Source organism: Pongo abelii, chromosome 6 (genome assembly GCF_028885655.2).
Source record: "Pongo abelii isolate AG06213 chromosome 6, NHGRI_mPonAbe1-v2.0_pri, whole genome shotgun sequence".
Classification (NCBI taxonomy): domain Eukaryota; kingdom Metazoa; phylum Chordata; class Mammalia; order Primates; family Hominidae; genus Pongo; species Pongo abelii.
Genome location: NC_071991.2, coordinates 67,833,705 through 67,850,697, shown reverse-complemented (window position 1 = coordinate 67,850,697; position 16,993 = coordinate 67,833,705). Strand labels below are relative to the sequence as shown.

Sequence of the window (16,993 nt, the reverse complement as noted above, 5' to 3'; positions counted from 1 at the left end):
TTGATGGTACAAAAAATAGTGTTGGTAGTTTTTAAATATGATTCTGTGAAAGGAGGCTGGGAACCTGTAGGGTCATAGAACTCCATGATAGGGAAGTAGTGGAAAGATGTAAAGTCTGCAATCATAGGCCACAGCTAGGTCACAAAGAGCCTGATGAGCTAAGGAATATTTTGGCAAATGAGAGCCATTAATGAGTTTCAGGCAACAGAGTATTGCCATAGTCAGTAACATATTTTATAAAAATAAGTAGTAGCTTCATGAAAGATGGAAGGAAGGTACAAGGTTGATACCTGAGTGCATGTAAATTATTGTGTTTAAAATGCACCAAAGAAAAAAGTAAGCTAGCATATGCAAGTATAAAAATGCTTTTCTCAATGCAAAAAATGTTTTTGGAAATTTGTTAAAGTGTTAAGAAAAGAAAAATGCATTAGAAAATATGAAAATTGTTGACAGTGATAGCTCAATAAAAATTTAAAAAATTACACAAGTTCTATCTGATAAAAGTGATATTTAATAAACTTTTAGTTTCTTGTCATTAGCTCCTTTGAAAATGATTTTTTTGTATTCAGAACACAGACTCCAGTTTAGAAACTAATACAAATTTTACCTATTCAAGTGTTTAATTTTACAGCAAAATGGAAAGTAAATTTTGTTTTGCCTTTATTTCTACAGAAGCCACTGGTCTTCCCCAGCCAGTAGTCTGTTATAACCCAGACCAGCTTCCTCCAGAAAACTCTCCTTTAATGGAGAGGTGCTTCATATGTCGTCTAAGGTGTCTGCTGGATAATTCATCTGGTTTTCTGGTAAGGTACAAAATTTTATGATACTGGCTTTTACTATTGTTACAATAAAAGCTTGAGGCAAATTTAATTTAGCAAAATATAATTCAGCAGAGAACTATTCCCAAATCAGGTAACCCTCAGAACCAGAGAGGTTCAGAGAGCTCACTTAAAAACATGGGCTGGAGCATTTATGAACAGAAAATGCAAGTGAGGTACAGAAATGGCTTGATTGATTACAGCTTGGGATTTGCCTTATTTGAAGATGATCTGATTAGTTGGCCACCTGTGACTGACTGCAACTCAGCTATTTGGTTACAAAAGTTTAATTCTACTCTTAGGCTTTCTGTTAGCTTATATAGTAAATGAAGTTGCAATTCCTTGGTAAGGACTTAAGGAGCAGAGGCATCTTCAGCCCAAATTTAGTTTAACATTAAGTTATAGAAAAAAAAAAGTTAAGCCAATTTTCTTTGGTTATCTTTGATTTCAGCTTTAAAAATCTGCTACCAAATAATTTGATAAAGGAAGGTAACATTTTAAAGTAATTATTTCTGATTTTGACTATCTTCTATAACTCAGAAAACTGTTCTTTAGGTTATAGTAACAAAGATTGAGTGAAATAACGTGAAGCCTTGTATTTTGACTATTTTAGGATTTTTAAGGTGTGAGAGAATTATGTAGCCCTTTTTTAATAGGAGGATGCTTACCATCTTGGGATTGAATGCCTGCTAGACAGAAAAATTATGGCCTTTCCGTATGTCTCAAATAACTGCCACATAGGAAAACGATTGTATGTTCATGATTGTGGAATCATCATTTGATAGGAGACGCTGTTTTCTTGTTACAAAGTCTGAAGACCTGCATAGGAGTTGACTGTAGGGAGCAGCTTAGGATTCCTCAGAGTGGACTTGTCTGTTATCTCATTGTATCCTTAGCTCATGTCACCAAGTGCAGGAGAAGAGAATACAAAGTATATTGTATATTCTTTTTGTGAATAACAAGGAATTTGAAACAGATAATCAAATCTTAAATTAACATTACCAAGCAATGATTTTTGTTTATGTGTTTATTTCTGAAGAGGATTTTGCTGACCCAGAATTAGAATTGTGCTTTGAGACAGTTTTCCCAGTATTATTGCTCATGAACAATTAGTATGTAGAGTCATGTGCTGCATAATGATGCTTTGGTCAATAACAGACCATGTATATGATGGTAGTCCCATGAGATCATAATGGAGCCAAAAAATCCCTGTCACCTAATGATGTCATAGCATTGCTCACATGTTGATGGTGATGCCGATGGAAGCAAACCTGTGTTGCCAGTCATATAAAAAGTATAGCACATACAATTATATATGATACATAATACTTGAAAATAAAAAAATAATAAATCACAATGTATTTACTATTAATCATTATTTTACTTTATTTTTAAATTTATTATACTTTTAATTATTTTATTTTAATCATTATTTTAGAATAAGGTTAACTGTAAAACAGGCTCAGGCAGGTCCTTCAGGAAATATTCCAAAAGAAGGCATTGTTATCACAGGAGATGACAGCTCCATGCATGTTATTGCCCCCGCAGACCTTCCAATGGGACAAGATGTAGAGGTGGAAGATAGGATCATTAATGATCCTCACCCTGTACAGACCTAAGCTAATGTGTGGGTTTGTGTCTTAGTTTTTAACAAAAAAAGTTTAAAAAGTAAAAAAATTAAAAATTAAAAAATAGAAGAAAGCTTATAAAATAAGGATGTAAAGAAAGAAAATGTTTTTGTATGGCTGTACACTGTGTTTAAGTGTTATTACAAAAGAGTCAAAAGTTAAAAATGTAAAAGTTTATAAAGTAAAAAAGTTACAGTAAGCTGTGCTGGGATTACAGGCATGAGCCACCGCACCTGGCCAAAAGGAAAATATTTTTTATAAATTCAGCATAGTCTAAGTGTATGGTATTTATAAACTCTATAGTAGTGTACAGTAATGTCTCAGGCCTTCACATTCACTCAGCACTCACTCACTGACTAAACCAAAGCAACTTTCAGTCCTGCCTACCTTATTTACAATAAGTGCTCTTATACAGGTATACCATTTTTTGTCTTTTATACTTTATTTTTACTGTATATTTTCAATGTTTAGATACACAGATACTTACCATTGTGTTACAGTTGCTTAAAGTATTCAGTACGATAGCATGCTGTACAGGTTTGTAGCCTAGGAACAAAAGGCTATACTGTATAGCTTAGATGCGTAGTAAGCTATACCATCTAGGTTTGTGTACCTAACCTCTGATGTTCACAGGATAACAAAATTGCCTAAGGACACATTTCACAGAACGTGCCCCTTTTGTTAAATGACATGTGAGTGTATGTCTGAGGTGGAATATCTGTGTGCAGGAGGGTCTTTTCCTCCTTGTGCTGCTATTATTTTGATGTCAGAACCATCCCTTGGACTGGTTGATATTGTTTTAAGCAATTAAATATATCATGTTCATGTTTAAGTTGCCTTTGTTTTCCCTGTCTTCTAAATTTCTTCCATATCTTTACTCAGTAGGGCTCTGCATTCTTTATATGTTTTCATGATGATTCATTTTAGTGTCTTAATAACATTATATTTTGCCTCTATAGAAAAGATTATGAACTATGCAGTATGCTATGAGCTCTGATATAGTTCATGTATGCTTGAAAATGAATGTTTACTTTAGGACGTTATCACCATTCAGGATATATTGATTGCCTGGTGTGCAAGGAGCTGTGCAAGGTGAAAATGATAGGGTAATGGCAAGCTTGGAAAATGATACAGGTTTTCATGTTATGACCATTAGGAACAAGGAGTGGTTCACTTATCCCTTTAGAATATTTTTCGTATTACTCTTTGAGATAGATTTAATGGGCGTCCCATGGAGAGAGGAATGAAAGAAACTAACAGTTCCCAGCTTCAGGAATATTTACAGAATTATCAAGAACCCTAGAGGCAGCCATAATGGAGCCTTTTAAAAAGGCACTATTTTATATTGTTAATTTTAATGAACTTTTTTGTTGTTGTTGCTTTTTTAAGGCAATGAATTTCCAAGGGAGGTTAAAGTATCTTCATGGACAGAAAAAGAAAGGGAAAGATGGATCAATACTTCCACCTCAGTTGGCTTTGTTTGCGATAGCTACTCCACTTCAGCCACCATCCATACTTGAAATCCGGACCAAAAATTTTATCTTTAGAACCAAACACAAACTAGACTTCACACCTATTGGTTGTGATGCCAAGTAAGTGAGACTTTTTCACTTTTATTTTATTGGATGTACATTATGTTTCAGTAAGTCTCTCTTAGCATGTAAAACATACAGTGTAGACTGTATGTAATATTGTTTATTATTAGATTGGCTATTATCTTATATTCTTCCAGTGTAGCCTTTTACAGTAAAATAACTTAATCAGGCTCACAAATCATCTTTTTAATTTTTTGCAATATTTGTCTCAAATGATGATGTTCTTATATATTAGTAAGGTTTGTTCTTCTGATGACATTTATGTTGGTTTGTTTTACATTTTTAAATGGCACAAATGTTATTTGATTTCTAGCCCCAGAAGTTTTAGTAACTTTCAGCAAATTGTGAGCAAGAGTCTGATATTAAGCATTTAGATCATATCAAACATATCAGTGCTTTTCTCCTTTCTATTGTGGGAATGCAGAGAGGTAATTAGAAAAACCTTCTTCCCTAAAAATAGATTATAAAAACATTCCAGATTTTTATTGAAGATGTTCTGTTACCCATACATCTGTGCTATTAGATTCATTTTTAGCATACTAATTTCCATGGATTTATTCAGGAAAAGAAAATAGACTGAAACTGAAATTTGCAATCATAAGCAAAGAAGAGCAGTTTACATAGATGTGTTTAATTTCACATCTACTTTTGTGAAATTCTAAATGTGAACTAAAACATATTGCAGAAACTAGCGTAAAACCAATGAATTTATCTTAGTTATTTCATTTATGTTAAATCTTAATTCATTCTTATTTTACCTTTTCTTATTTTAAACAGAGGAAAAATTGTTTTAGGATATACTGAAGCAGAGCTGTGCACGAGAGGATCAGGATATCAGTTTCTTCATGCAGCTGATATGCTTTATTGTGCCGAGTCCCATATCCGAAGTAAGTTGTAGTTCCTTATGAACATGTCAGAAAAAAACGGCATATACTGTTGTACATGTTTCAAATTCTTACGTAATGTAAAGTGTTTAAATAAAGTATATGGATAAACTTCTACTTAGTAACGTATCATTATGATTAACCAGGATTACACTCTTTGTTCATTAACTTGTCTACACCTGCCATGTAGAAATGTTGTTGTTTAGTTATTAAAAAACAACCATTTTGGCCCATGAAGTTTTGCTTGGGAATTTTTAAATTACATCATTATCAATTCATAAATCTATGTTAATATTGTAACAATAATAATGTTAATAATTCTAGTTTAAAATTATAAAGTATTAGGCTGTAGGAAAATATTCCCTATTTAAAATGAAAATAATTTTTTAATTTTTTTTTTCCCAATTTATGTTCTCTCTCTACTTTCCTGTGTTACTAGAATTGTCTGGTACATAATCTTCCCTTTAACATCTAAAATAATAAATTTAGTCTAAAATGGAAAAAAAAAACAACTCTGAAAAACTATTTCCATGCCTTTTATTATTTTTTGTTTAAAATGTATTGTCTTTGGGGATAAAGGAAATACATCCAGAACTATGTCACAAGAGCTTTGTTTTAGGAATAAACTTTAATATATTGATTTGGGGTTTGATAATTTAATTTTTTAATTTTATTTTAGTGATTAAGACTGGAGAAAGTGGCATGATAGTTTTCCGGCTTCTTACAAAAAACAATCGATGGACGTGGGTCCAGTCTAATGCACGCCTGCTTTATAAAAATGGAAGACCAGATTATATCATTGCAACTCAGAGACCACTAACGTAAGCATAAATGATGTTTCCTGTTTTAACAGTTTTGTTTTCATAAGTCCTCTTATGTGAAAGCATAAAAATAATTCAAGCAGAATTTAGTCTGTAAATAAAAATGGAAAAGTTTAAGTAATTCGTCTGGAAAGAAGAGCACAGGTGAGAGACATTGAGAAGATAGAATTGACGAACCTGATTGAGCAGCTACATGTGCAGAGCTGTAGAAAGAATAATAAAACTCTAGGGTTTTATCCTGGGCATGTGAAAGACACATGAAAAGCTAGTGTCATTGGTAAAATAAAAGAAAAATATAACAATGCTTTATTTAGAATATGTTCTCTAAACCCAGCAGTGATTTTAAGAGTTTCTTACATATGCTGCAAATGAGTCCTTTATCAAATATTTGTATTGCAAATGTGTCCTCCCACTCTGGAGAATTGATTTTTGTCTGTGGCTTGAGGTAAGGATTGATTCCCCCCAGCCCTTATATGTATACCCAATTGACCAGTAACATTGAAAAGATGATTTACCGAGAAGGTCATCGTTTCCCCGCTGCACTGTATTTTGATCAGGGAATTTTGTCTGTGGCTCTCTGTCTGGATTGTGTTGTTCTATTAATAGCTCCATTAGTGTAGTTGTCTTTTTTGTCTAGCATTACACTGTCTTAATTATTCTATCTTTATTATAAATTTCTATGTCAGAGTGTCTTCATTTTGTTTGTTTTGCCTTTTTTGTTCTCCTTCAAGATTGCCTTGGTTCTTCTTTGCCCTTTATAATTCCATATACATTTTAGAAAGCAGTTGCCTGAAAATCTGTTGAGATTTTGAGTGCAATTACCTTGAAACTGTAGATCATTTGGGGAGAATTAACATCTTTTTAATACTGAATCTTTGAGCCCATGAACATGGTGAATGTATGTATGTGTATAAGTACCCGTGGAAGTACATGAGTATGTGTGTACCATATGTATATAAGTACATGAGTATGTGTGTACCTCTACAAATTTGTCGCTTCTCCCTTGATCAATGTTTCTAGAAGGCACTTTTTTTTATTAGATTTTATTAGTCTTTATTAGGATCCAACTTTTGGTTTATTGATTTTTTTCTATTTTATACATTTGTTTTCAATTTTAATTATGTCCGCTCATTATTATTTTCTTCCTTCTACTTTCTTTGGGTATAATTTATCATTTTTTGCAACTATATACTTAAACATATTTATCAGTTTCCCTTTAAGTACAACGTTATAACCCTCATCTTTTGCTATCTTATTTTTATTATTTAATTGAAAATACTGGCTAATTTTCTTTTATTTTTATTCATGAATTATTTAGAAATACAGTGTTACCATGTATACATATGTAACTTACCTGCACGTTGCGCACATGTACCATAGAGCCTAAAGTATAATAATAATAATAATAAAAAGAAAAAAAAAAAGAAATACAGTGTTACTGTACTTTTTGGTGTTTGGGGATTTTTCTAGTTGCCTTTCTGTGATTGACTTTTAGCTTAATTCCATTGTAGTCAGAAAATATTATCTGAATGGATTTCAGTTTTTTTGAAATTTGTGGTGACTTATTTTATGATCTAATACATGGTCTATGTTAGTAAAATATCCCATGTAATCCTGTGAAGAATACATGTTCTGTCGTTTGGGAGTATGTTGTTATTTTTATGTATCAGAAGTCTAGTTTGTTAATTGTGTTCATATTTGTATACATTTCTTGATATTTTGTGTGCTTCTGTTACTAAGACATTTTGTTTTCATTTATTTATTACTGAAGGGGGGCATCTTTTTACATCTTTCTATGACATTTTTCTTTTATAAATTACATTTGTATCATTTACCTGTTTTTCTATTGAGTTGTTTGCCTCTCTCTTAGACTCTATTGGAGCTCTTTATTATGGATATGAAATTTTATAAGTATATTAAATTATAAATACATTATATATGTTACAAATATTTTCTTTAAGAATTCTATTGCAAAAATACAAATACTTTAATATTAAGTAATTTTCATATTATTATGCCAATCTTTGTCTTTATAGTTTCTGGGTTTTATTAGAGAGGTTAGTTGTTTCAGATTCTTAACTTTCTAATTCCCAATTATTTTATTTTATTATTATTATCATTATTATTATTATTATTATTTTTGAGACAGGATCTTACTCTATCACCTAGGCTGGAATGCAGTGGCACAAATGTGGCTCACTGAAGCCTTAACCTCCAGGCTCAGGCAGTCCTCCTGCCTCAGACTCCAGAGTAGCTGAGACTGTAGGCATGTGCCACCACGCCCAGCTAATTTTTATTTTTTTGTAGAGGTGGGAGTCTTGCATGTTGCCCAGGTTTGTCTCAAAATCCTGGGCTCAAGCAATCCTCACACATCAGCCTCCCAAAGTGCTGCAATTACAGGCATGCACCACCATGCCTGGCCCCTAAATTCTCATGGTCTGTTTTTATGTGTAGATCTTTATTCCATACAAATTTATTATTTTTTCTTTTTTTGCAGGGTGTCAGGTAGGGATGTAACCTGACCATGGAATTAACTAAGTTATTTTTTAAAAATTAAATCATTTAAATATGCTTGTCTGAAAAACAATTTTATAGCACCAGTCATGAGAATAATTGAGGTGAAAATAAAATATGTCCCTTTCTGAATTCAATTACAATGTATTTTGCTTTACGTTTTTCTTTTTTTAATTATTTTTATTTTAAAATGTTTGATAGAATTTTTTCTAAGACTTTTTTGTACACAATTTTAGAGATGAGGAAGGAACAGAGCATTTACGAAAACGAAATATGAAGTTGCCTTTTATGTTTACCACTGGAGAAGCTGTGTTGTATGAGGCAACCAACCCTTTTCCTGCCATAATGGATCCCTTACCACTAAGGACTAAAAATGGCACTAGTGGAAAAGACTCTGCTACCACATCAACTCTAAACAAGGATTCTCTCAATCCTAGTTCCCTCCTGGCTGCCATGATGCAACAAGATGAGTCTATTTACCTCTATCCTGCTTCAAGTACTTCAAGTACTGCGCCTTTTGAAAACAATTTTTTTAACGAATCTATGAATGAATGCAGAAATTGGCAAGATAATACTGCACCGATGGGAAATGATACTATCCTGAAACATGAGCAAATTGACCAGCCTCAGGATGTGAACTCATTTGCTGGAGGTCACCCAGGGCTCTTTCAAGATAGTAAAAACAGTGACTTGTACAGCATTATGAAAAACCTAGGCATTGATTTTGAAGACATCAAACACATGCAGAATGAAAAATTTTTCAGAAATGATTTTTCTGGTGAGGTTGACTTCAGAGACATTGACTTAACGGATGAAATCCTGACGTATGTCCAAGACTCTTTAAGTAAGTCTCCCTTCATACCTTCAGATTATCAACAGCAACAGTCCTTGGCTCTGAACTCAAGCTGTATGGTACAGGAACACCTACAGCTAGAACAGCAACAGCAACAACAGCATCACCAAAAGCAAGTAGTAGTGGAGCCACAGCAACAACTGTGTCAGAAAATGAAGCACATGCAAGTTAATGGCATGTTTGAAAATTGGAACTCTAACCAATTCGTGCCTTTCAGTTGTCCACGGCAAGACCCACAACAATATAATGTCTTTTCAGACTTGCATGGGATCAGTCAAGAGTTCCCCTACAAATCTGAAATGGATTCTATGCCTTATACACAGAACTTTATTTCCTGTAATCAGCCTGTATTACCACAACATTCCAAATGTACAGAGCTGGACTATCCTATGGGGAGTTTTGAACCATCCCCATTCCCCACAACTTCTAGTTTAGAAGATTTTGTCACTTGTTTACAAGTTCCTGAAAACCAAAAGCATGGATTAAATCCACAGTCAGCCATAATAACTCCTCAGACATGTTATGCTGGGGCCGTGTCGATGTATCAGTGCCAGCCAGAACCTCAGCACACCCATGTGGGTCAGATGCAGTACAATCCAGTACTGCCAGGCCAACAGGCATTTTTAAACAAGGTAAGGGTGTTATCAAACTGAATAAATCTTTCAGTGATTCTTTTTACCTTATAGACATGTTACACATTTTTTATATCGGCTGATTTTAATCTATTATCTATAGCATTCATGGAGACAGCATTTTTTATTATATCTGTGACTACCTTTTTTTTTGTTTTTTACAAGCCTGTACTTTTTCCAGTATGTTACTAATATATCATTCACCTAATTCATGAGGGAGAAAGATATCAAGGAATGAAGCAACATGAATGTGTCCTTAATATAAGATGACCTAAATTACCAGGTGAAATTAGTTTTTAGAAGTATTAGGTTTAAAATAGATAATTTGGTTCATTCTTTCTGGATTCTTTAAAAATTATATGGCTATTTAAAATTTCAAACTTTAAAAAATGTATTGCAATTTTTAAGAATAATTTCTTCAAAGCTCTATTTTTTTATATATGTTTGAAATTGAGTTAAACTCAAATTTAAGTGTGCTTTCTTACAATGCCTCTGAAACCCTAGATTAATTATATCCCTGGAATTCAGTCCTAGGCACCTCCATGTTCTCTAGCTGTTCCTCCACATTACCTCCCCTATCCTCATTTCATCCTTTAAGGTAGAATGGCTTTCTTTTCTGGCTTTCTTGAAAGAGGTAACTCAGCTGGCTTTCTGTCATGGAGATCAAGCTTGATAGCGCATTTTTGTTGTTTAAATGTGTTACCAGAATCCGTCTGGCAGTGAGCACACTTTAAATCTAAAAATGATCACTTAAAAAAAAAAAGTTAACATAATGTCAGTAACTGCTGTCTCTGGCCACTCAGGAATACATCATGTTTGCATTTATGCTTTTTCCATTAGAAAATATTTAGTTCATTTTAAAGTATATTTAAGTTTAGTTTTAAAGAATATCTTGACTAAAATTAAGCTCCTTGACCCCTGTTTACTCTGTATTAGAGTATAATAATTAAAAGTATGACCTGAAGCTTTATCTTTAATTGTATTTTCTGGCTTTTTTCATACATTTTGCTTGTCTAATCGTATATGAGCTTTTTAATAGAAAGAGATGGTGAAGATTTTTCTTATTCTCATTCCTTACATCCTTCAATTATATTCAGATTGAATAATATTCAGTTATAGTCTGTCTCACAAAATTGCTATGAAAGTATATTTTACTCTTGAGTAAAGCGAATTGTACAGAAGTTAATTCTGTAAAATTACATTTTGAATAAGGAGTTGCATGAGTACCACATAAGTTCTTTGCAGTGTTTTCCCCTCACTACTTTTTATTGCTTCTTTGTAAATAACCAAATAATTCTATAGACCTATATATGCTCCAGAGTACATGTTATTGAGCTAAGACACTCAGTATTGAGCCACTGAGTAGCTGTTCAGCACTTGAAGTGTGGCTAGTCCAAATTGAGATATGCTGTGTGAAATATACATTGGATTTTTGGATTTTGAAGAATTGGCTTGAAAAAAGAATGTAAAATATCTCATCTTTTATTATTGATTTCATGTTGAAAAGATTAGTTTTTTCAGTAGCCGCATTACAAAAGTAAAAAGAAACAGGTAAAATTAACTTTAGAAATGTATTTTATTTAATCTACTGTAGCCAAAAATTTAAGTTCTGTATGTGGCTCACATTATATTTCTATTGGGTGACACTGCTCTGTACAGTTTGTTTAAAGAGAATGGCTGACATGAATTGTGTTATGAGTAATGAGAAAAAATCATTTAAAACTCACCATTATCCGGGCAGGTAATACTAACTTTTTATTTAAAGAATTTACAGTGTTGCCATTCATTGAAGATACAGGTTGTATGATTTTTACTATAGATTTTATATATGTTTTGGAGGATCTGTGAAGTAATTAACATTTTGATTACTGAAGCCAGTTATGTAGGCTTTACAAAGGTAGATTTTATTTGAAGCAATTAAGGATATGATTTTAATCTGTTTTAAAGTTTCTAGAACATCCACTAACTAAAATATAAAGGCTGTATAATCTATAAAACTCTACAGAGCTATACATCTTCGTCCTTCCTTTTTATTTTTCTTTTTTCTACTAGCAGTTATAGAAACCAGATTCATTGCAGTGTAAGAAAACAAGACAGAGCATTTTCTTTTGGTAACTTGATTCTGTAATTAGAACTATGCTTTCAGTAGTATTCATTAATTAAAATATATTATGAATAAGAAATCGGTTAAGAAAATCATACCTGTGGTGTAATATTTTAGGAATATTTAGAAACATTTAGAAAATCAGAAGCTGCCTTTTTTGGAAAAGTTTTGCATTCCAGTGTAAGATTCCTGAATATAATCAATTCATTGATACCTATAACTTGAAACCTGGTCAAAGCAAACCTACTTATGACAGAGAATATTTAACTGTAGTTCCTGACTTGTGCTGTTTGACCCATCAATTCCTGCCTGACCCAAAGGCAATCTGAAATGAGACAGCTGCATCACTTATCTGTACCATGTTCAAAATTTCCTGTCAAATGAATGGAAAAACAGGTTATAAATGCAACTAATACATAATATGTCGTCAGTATGTCTTCACTGTGTGAAAGATTTAAAATTTAGCAACAGTAAAGGAACTTGAAGTTTACAACTCTCAGGGGTAAGATTTTAAAAATACATGTTAATATGTTATTTAATGGCTTAAGATACTTGGAAGATCTATTCCAATAAGTTGCATCACCATGTTTGTTTTCAGTTTCAGAATGGAGTTATAAATGAAACATATCCAGCTGAATTAAATAACATAAATAACACTCAGACTACCACACATCTTCAGCCACTTCATCATCCGTCAGAAGCCAGACCTTTTCCTGATTTGACATCCAGTGAATTCCTGTAATTCCAAGCCCAATTTTGACCCTGGTTTTTGGATTAAATTAGTTTGTGAAGGATTATGGAATAATAAAACTGTCACCGTTGGACGTCAGCAAGTTCACATGGAGGCATTGATGCATGCTATTCACAATTATTCCAAACCAAATTTTAATTTTTGCTTTTAGAAAAGGGAGTTTAAAAATGGTTTCAAAATTACATATACTATAGTCAAGATAGAAAGGGTGCTGCCACAGAGTAGTGAGATACCGTCTACATTTCACATTATTCTGAGCACCACAAAATATACAAAACTTTATCAGGGAAACTAAGACTCTTTTAAATTAGAAAATATTCTCTATTTGAATTATTTCTGTCAGAGTAAAAATAAAATACTTTGAGTTTTGAACTACTGGATTCTTATTAGTTCCCCAAATACAAAGTTACAGGACTAAACTAGTTTTTCCTATCATGTTAACCTCCGCTTTTATCTCGGATGTTAAAATAAATGGTTTGGTGCTTTTTATAAAAAGATAATCTCAGTGCTTTCCTCCTTCACTGTTTCATCTAAGTGCCTCACATTTTTTTCTACCTGTAACACTCTAGGATGTATATTTTATATAAAGTATTCTTTTTCTTTTTTAAATTAATGTCTTTCTGCACACAAATATTATTTGTGTTTCCTAAATCCAACCATTTTCATTAATTCAGGCATATTTTAACTCTACTACATACCTACTTTCTTCAGGTAAAGGGCAAATAATGATTGAAAAAATAATTATTTATTACATAATTTAGTTGTTTCTAGACTATAAATGTTGCTGTGTGCCTTATGTTGAAAAAATTTAAAAGTAAAATGTCTTTCCAAATTATTTCTTAATTATTATAAAAATATTAAGACAATAGCACTTAAATTCCTCAACAGTGTTTTGAGAAGAAATAAATATACCACTCGTTACCTTTATTGAAATCGCCATGATGATAGTTGAATGTTGCAATGTGAAAAATCTGCTGTTAACTGCAACCATGTTTATTAAATTGCAAGAAGCTTTATTTCTAGCCTTTTAATTAAGCAAAGCACCCATTTCAATGTGTATAAATTGTCTTTAAAAACTGTTTTAGACCTATAATCCTTGATAATATATTGTGTTGACTTTATAAATTTCGCTTCTTAGAACAGTGGAAACTATGTGTTTTTCTCATATTTGAGGAGTGTTAAGATTGCAGATAGCAAGGTTTGGTGCCAAGTATTGTAATGAGTGAATTGAATGGTGCATTGTATAGATATAATGAACAAAATTATTTGTAAGATATTCGCAGTTTTTCATTTTAAAAAGTCCATACCTTATATATGCACTTAAATAATTTGTTGGGGCTTTACATACTTTATCAGTGTGTCTTTCTAAGAAATCAAGTAATAAATCCAACTGCTTAAAGTTGGTATTAAAAAAAAGACAACCACATAGTTCATTTACCTTCAAACTTTAGGTTGTTTTTAATGATATACTGATCTTCATTACCAACAGGCAAATTAATCACCCTACCAACTTTACTGTCCTAACGTGGCTTAAAAGAAAAAATGACACCATCTTTTCTTCTTCTTCTTCTTCTTTTTTTTTTTGAGACAGAGTCTCACTCTGCTGCCCAGACTGGAGTGCCGTGGCACAATCTTGGCCCACTGCAACTTCTACCTCCTGGGTTCAAGTGATTCTCTTGCCTCAGCCTCCCGACTTGCTGGGATTACAGGCATGTGCCACCATGCCCAGCTAATTTTTGTATTTTTAGTAGAAACGGGGTTTCACCATGTTGGCCAGGCTGGTCTCAAACTCCTGACCTCAGGTGAGCCTCCTACCTCAGCTTCCCAAAGTGCTGGGATTACGGGCGTGAGCCACTGCACTCAGCTCTTCTCTTCTTTAGATATGAGAGCTGAAGAGCTTAGACACATTTTGCCTGTATTATTTTTAAATCTGATGGAATCCCAAACTGAGATGTATTAAAATACAATTTTCGGCCGGGTGCAGTGGCTCACACCTGTAATCCCAGCACTTGGGGAGGGCGAGGAGGGTGGATCACGATGTCAAGAGATGGAGACCATCCTGACCAACATGGTGAAACCCCGTCTGTACTAAAAATACAGAAATTAGCTGGGCATGGTGGCATGAGCCTGTAGTCCTAGCTACTCAGGAGGCTGAGGCAGGAGAATAGCCTGAACCAGGGAAGCGGAGGTTGCAGAGCCGAGATCGCCCCACTGCACTCCAGCCTGGCAATAGCCTGAGACTCTGTCTGCAAAAAAAAAAAAAAAAAATACAATTTTTATTTCTTTTACTTTTTTAGTAAATTAATGTATATAAAAATGGCTTCGGACAAAATATCTGTCAGTTCTGTGTATTTTCAGTCAAAACTTTAAACCTGTACATTCAATTTAAGTGTTGAAAAAAATTTGTCTGAAACATTTCATAATTTGTTTCCAGCATGAGGTATCTAAGGATTTAGACCAGTGGTCTAGATTAATACTCTATTTTTACATTTAAACCTTTTATTATAAGTCTTATATAAACCATTTTTGTTACTGTCTTCCACATGTTACTGGATAAATTGTTTAGTGGAAAATAGGCTTTTTAATCATGAATATGATGACAATCAGTTATGCAGTTATAAAATTAAAAGTTTGAAAAGCAATATTGTATATTTTTATCTATATGAAATAATTAAAATGTATCTAAGAATAATAAAATCACATTAAACCAAATACACGTTTGTCTGTATTGTTAAGTGCCAAACAAAGGATACTTAGTGCACTGCTACATTGTGGGATTTATTTCTAGATGATGTGCACATCTAAGGATATGGATGTGTCTAATTTAGTCTTTTCCTATACCAGGTTTTTCTTACAATACCTGAAGACTTACCAGTATTCTAGTGTATTATGAAGCTTTCAATCATTACTATGCACAAACTAGTGTTTTTCGATGTTACTAAATTTGAGGTAAATGCTTTCATGGCTGTTTTCTTCAAAATGTTACTGCTTACATATATCATGCATAGATTTTTGCTTAAAGTATGATTTATAATATCCTTATTATCAAAGTTGTATACAATAATATATAATAAAATAACAAATATGAATAATATGTTTTAATGTAAATTCTTTCTGGTCGACGTAAAGGAAATTATTTATACCATAGTATTATAACTATGTTAGATGAGGGCAATCTACAATACTTAGGGATATGTTAAGTCAGTAATTCATAAACTTCTTATACAATTTTGCCCCCCAATGTTTGACCTTTATCTGGATATAAAAAACACTCTCAGTAGCTTCATAAATTAAAATGCTTCTGAAATGAACTTTTTTAAAGCCCTGTGTTATCAGTGTAGTAGTGTATCTTATATTAAAATCCAAAATCCTATTTTAATATTTTAAGAATATTTCCAAAGAAATTCGAAATAACCCTTGTTAGCTGCATTTTTTGCTTAGTTTAGAAAAACCATTGCCCAAACTTAGTATTTCTATTTAATAAGTAAAAATGATACAGAAGCCTTTGACGTTAAATTCATAACTGTTGAACATTCATGAAAAATTCTGCAATTAGAATTGATTGAAGAAAAATTCCTGAGAAAATGTTTTCATTCTTGTGACAGTTATTTTTCTGTTAGTTTTATATTTGTTCTTTACAATTAGGCATTTTTCTCGACTAGCATATCATAAGTTAGCATCATACTTAATTCTGAACATTTTAGACTAATCCTGAGTCTTCAAGAATTACATAAAATATTTAGTTTTAACTATTTGATCTGAAAAAAAATCAAGTAAAAATCCAGATAACCTGAGTGCATCTCTGCTTGCACTTAGGTGATTTCTATCACCATGAATGACTCTAGCTTGTCCAATTTCACCAGCTCTACCAAACACCAACCCAGGGATGTTGGCCACTGACAGGGCTGGGTGACATCTCTAATTTCTTTCACTGTCTGCAGATGACCTTGCTTCCATTTTTACTAATAAAATCGAGGGTATCATCCTAAGTTTGTACCTTCACCTGAGCAATTCCTCTATCCTTGGACTTACTTCCAGTATGTGAGGAGGAGAGGTTCCTGAACTCCAGGGTTAGCCCCCGTCCTCTCTCATTGTCATGCACACAGCTTCAACACCTCCCTTCTGAGAGGCTCACCTTCTCTGTAGGATTCCCTGTGAATAGGTCCTCCTCCATCCTGGAAAAAAATTACTTGAACCTGCACTTTATTAAATTACTTCTTTACCTTCTTCCTTTGTAACAGTTTTGATCTCCTGAGATCTGGTTTTGTTTTCCATCCTTCCATTATACTGCAGTGTTGCGGTTCACTAAACTTCTTACCATAGGCTCATTTTCTATGGCCCTGCAACCAAATTGATTACACTTTCAATGAACTTTTTTATTCCCTTCCATGAC

At 32.9% G+C, this 16,993-nt stretch overlaps 1 protein-coding gene across 1 annotated transcript in view; it reads left to right on the top strand.

Moving 5' to 3' along the window:
- Positions 1 to 15,692, top strand: part of AHR (aryl hydrocarbon receptor) — a 47,848-nt gene extending 32,156 nt beyond the window's left edge. Inside the window, exons 6-11 of the mRNA XM_002818180.6 lie at positions 673 to 803; positions 3,836 to 4,038; positions 4,819 to 4,928; positions 5,605 to 5,746; positions 8,497 to 9,745; positions 12,448 to 15,692. Coding sequence (XP_002818226.1) covers positions 673 to 803; positions 3,836 to 4,038; positions 4,819 to 4,928; positions 5,605 to 5,746; positions 8,497 to 9,745; positions 12,448 to 12,591 — 1,979 coding nt within the window. The 3' untranslated portion in view covers positions 12,592 to 15,692. The remainder of the gene's footprint in view (positions 1 to 672; positions 804 to 3,835; positions 4,039 to 4,818; positions 4,929 to 5,604; positions 5,747 to 8,496; positions 9,746 to 12,447) is intronic.
- The last annotated feature ends 1,301 nt before the right edge of the window (positions 15,693 to 16,993 follow it).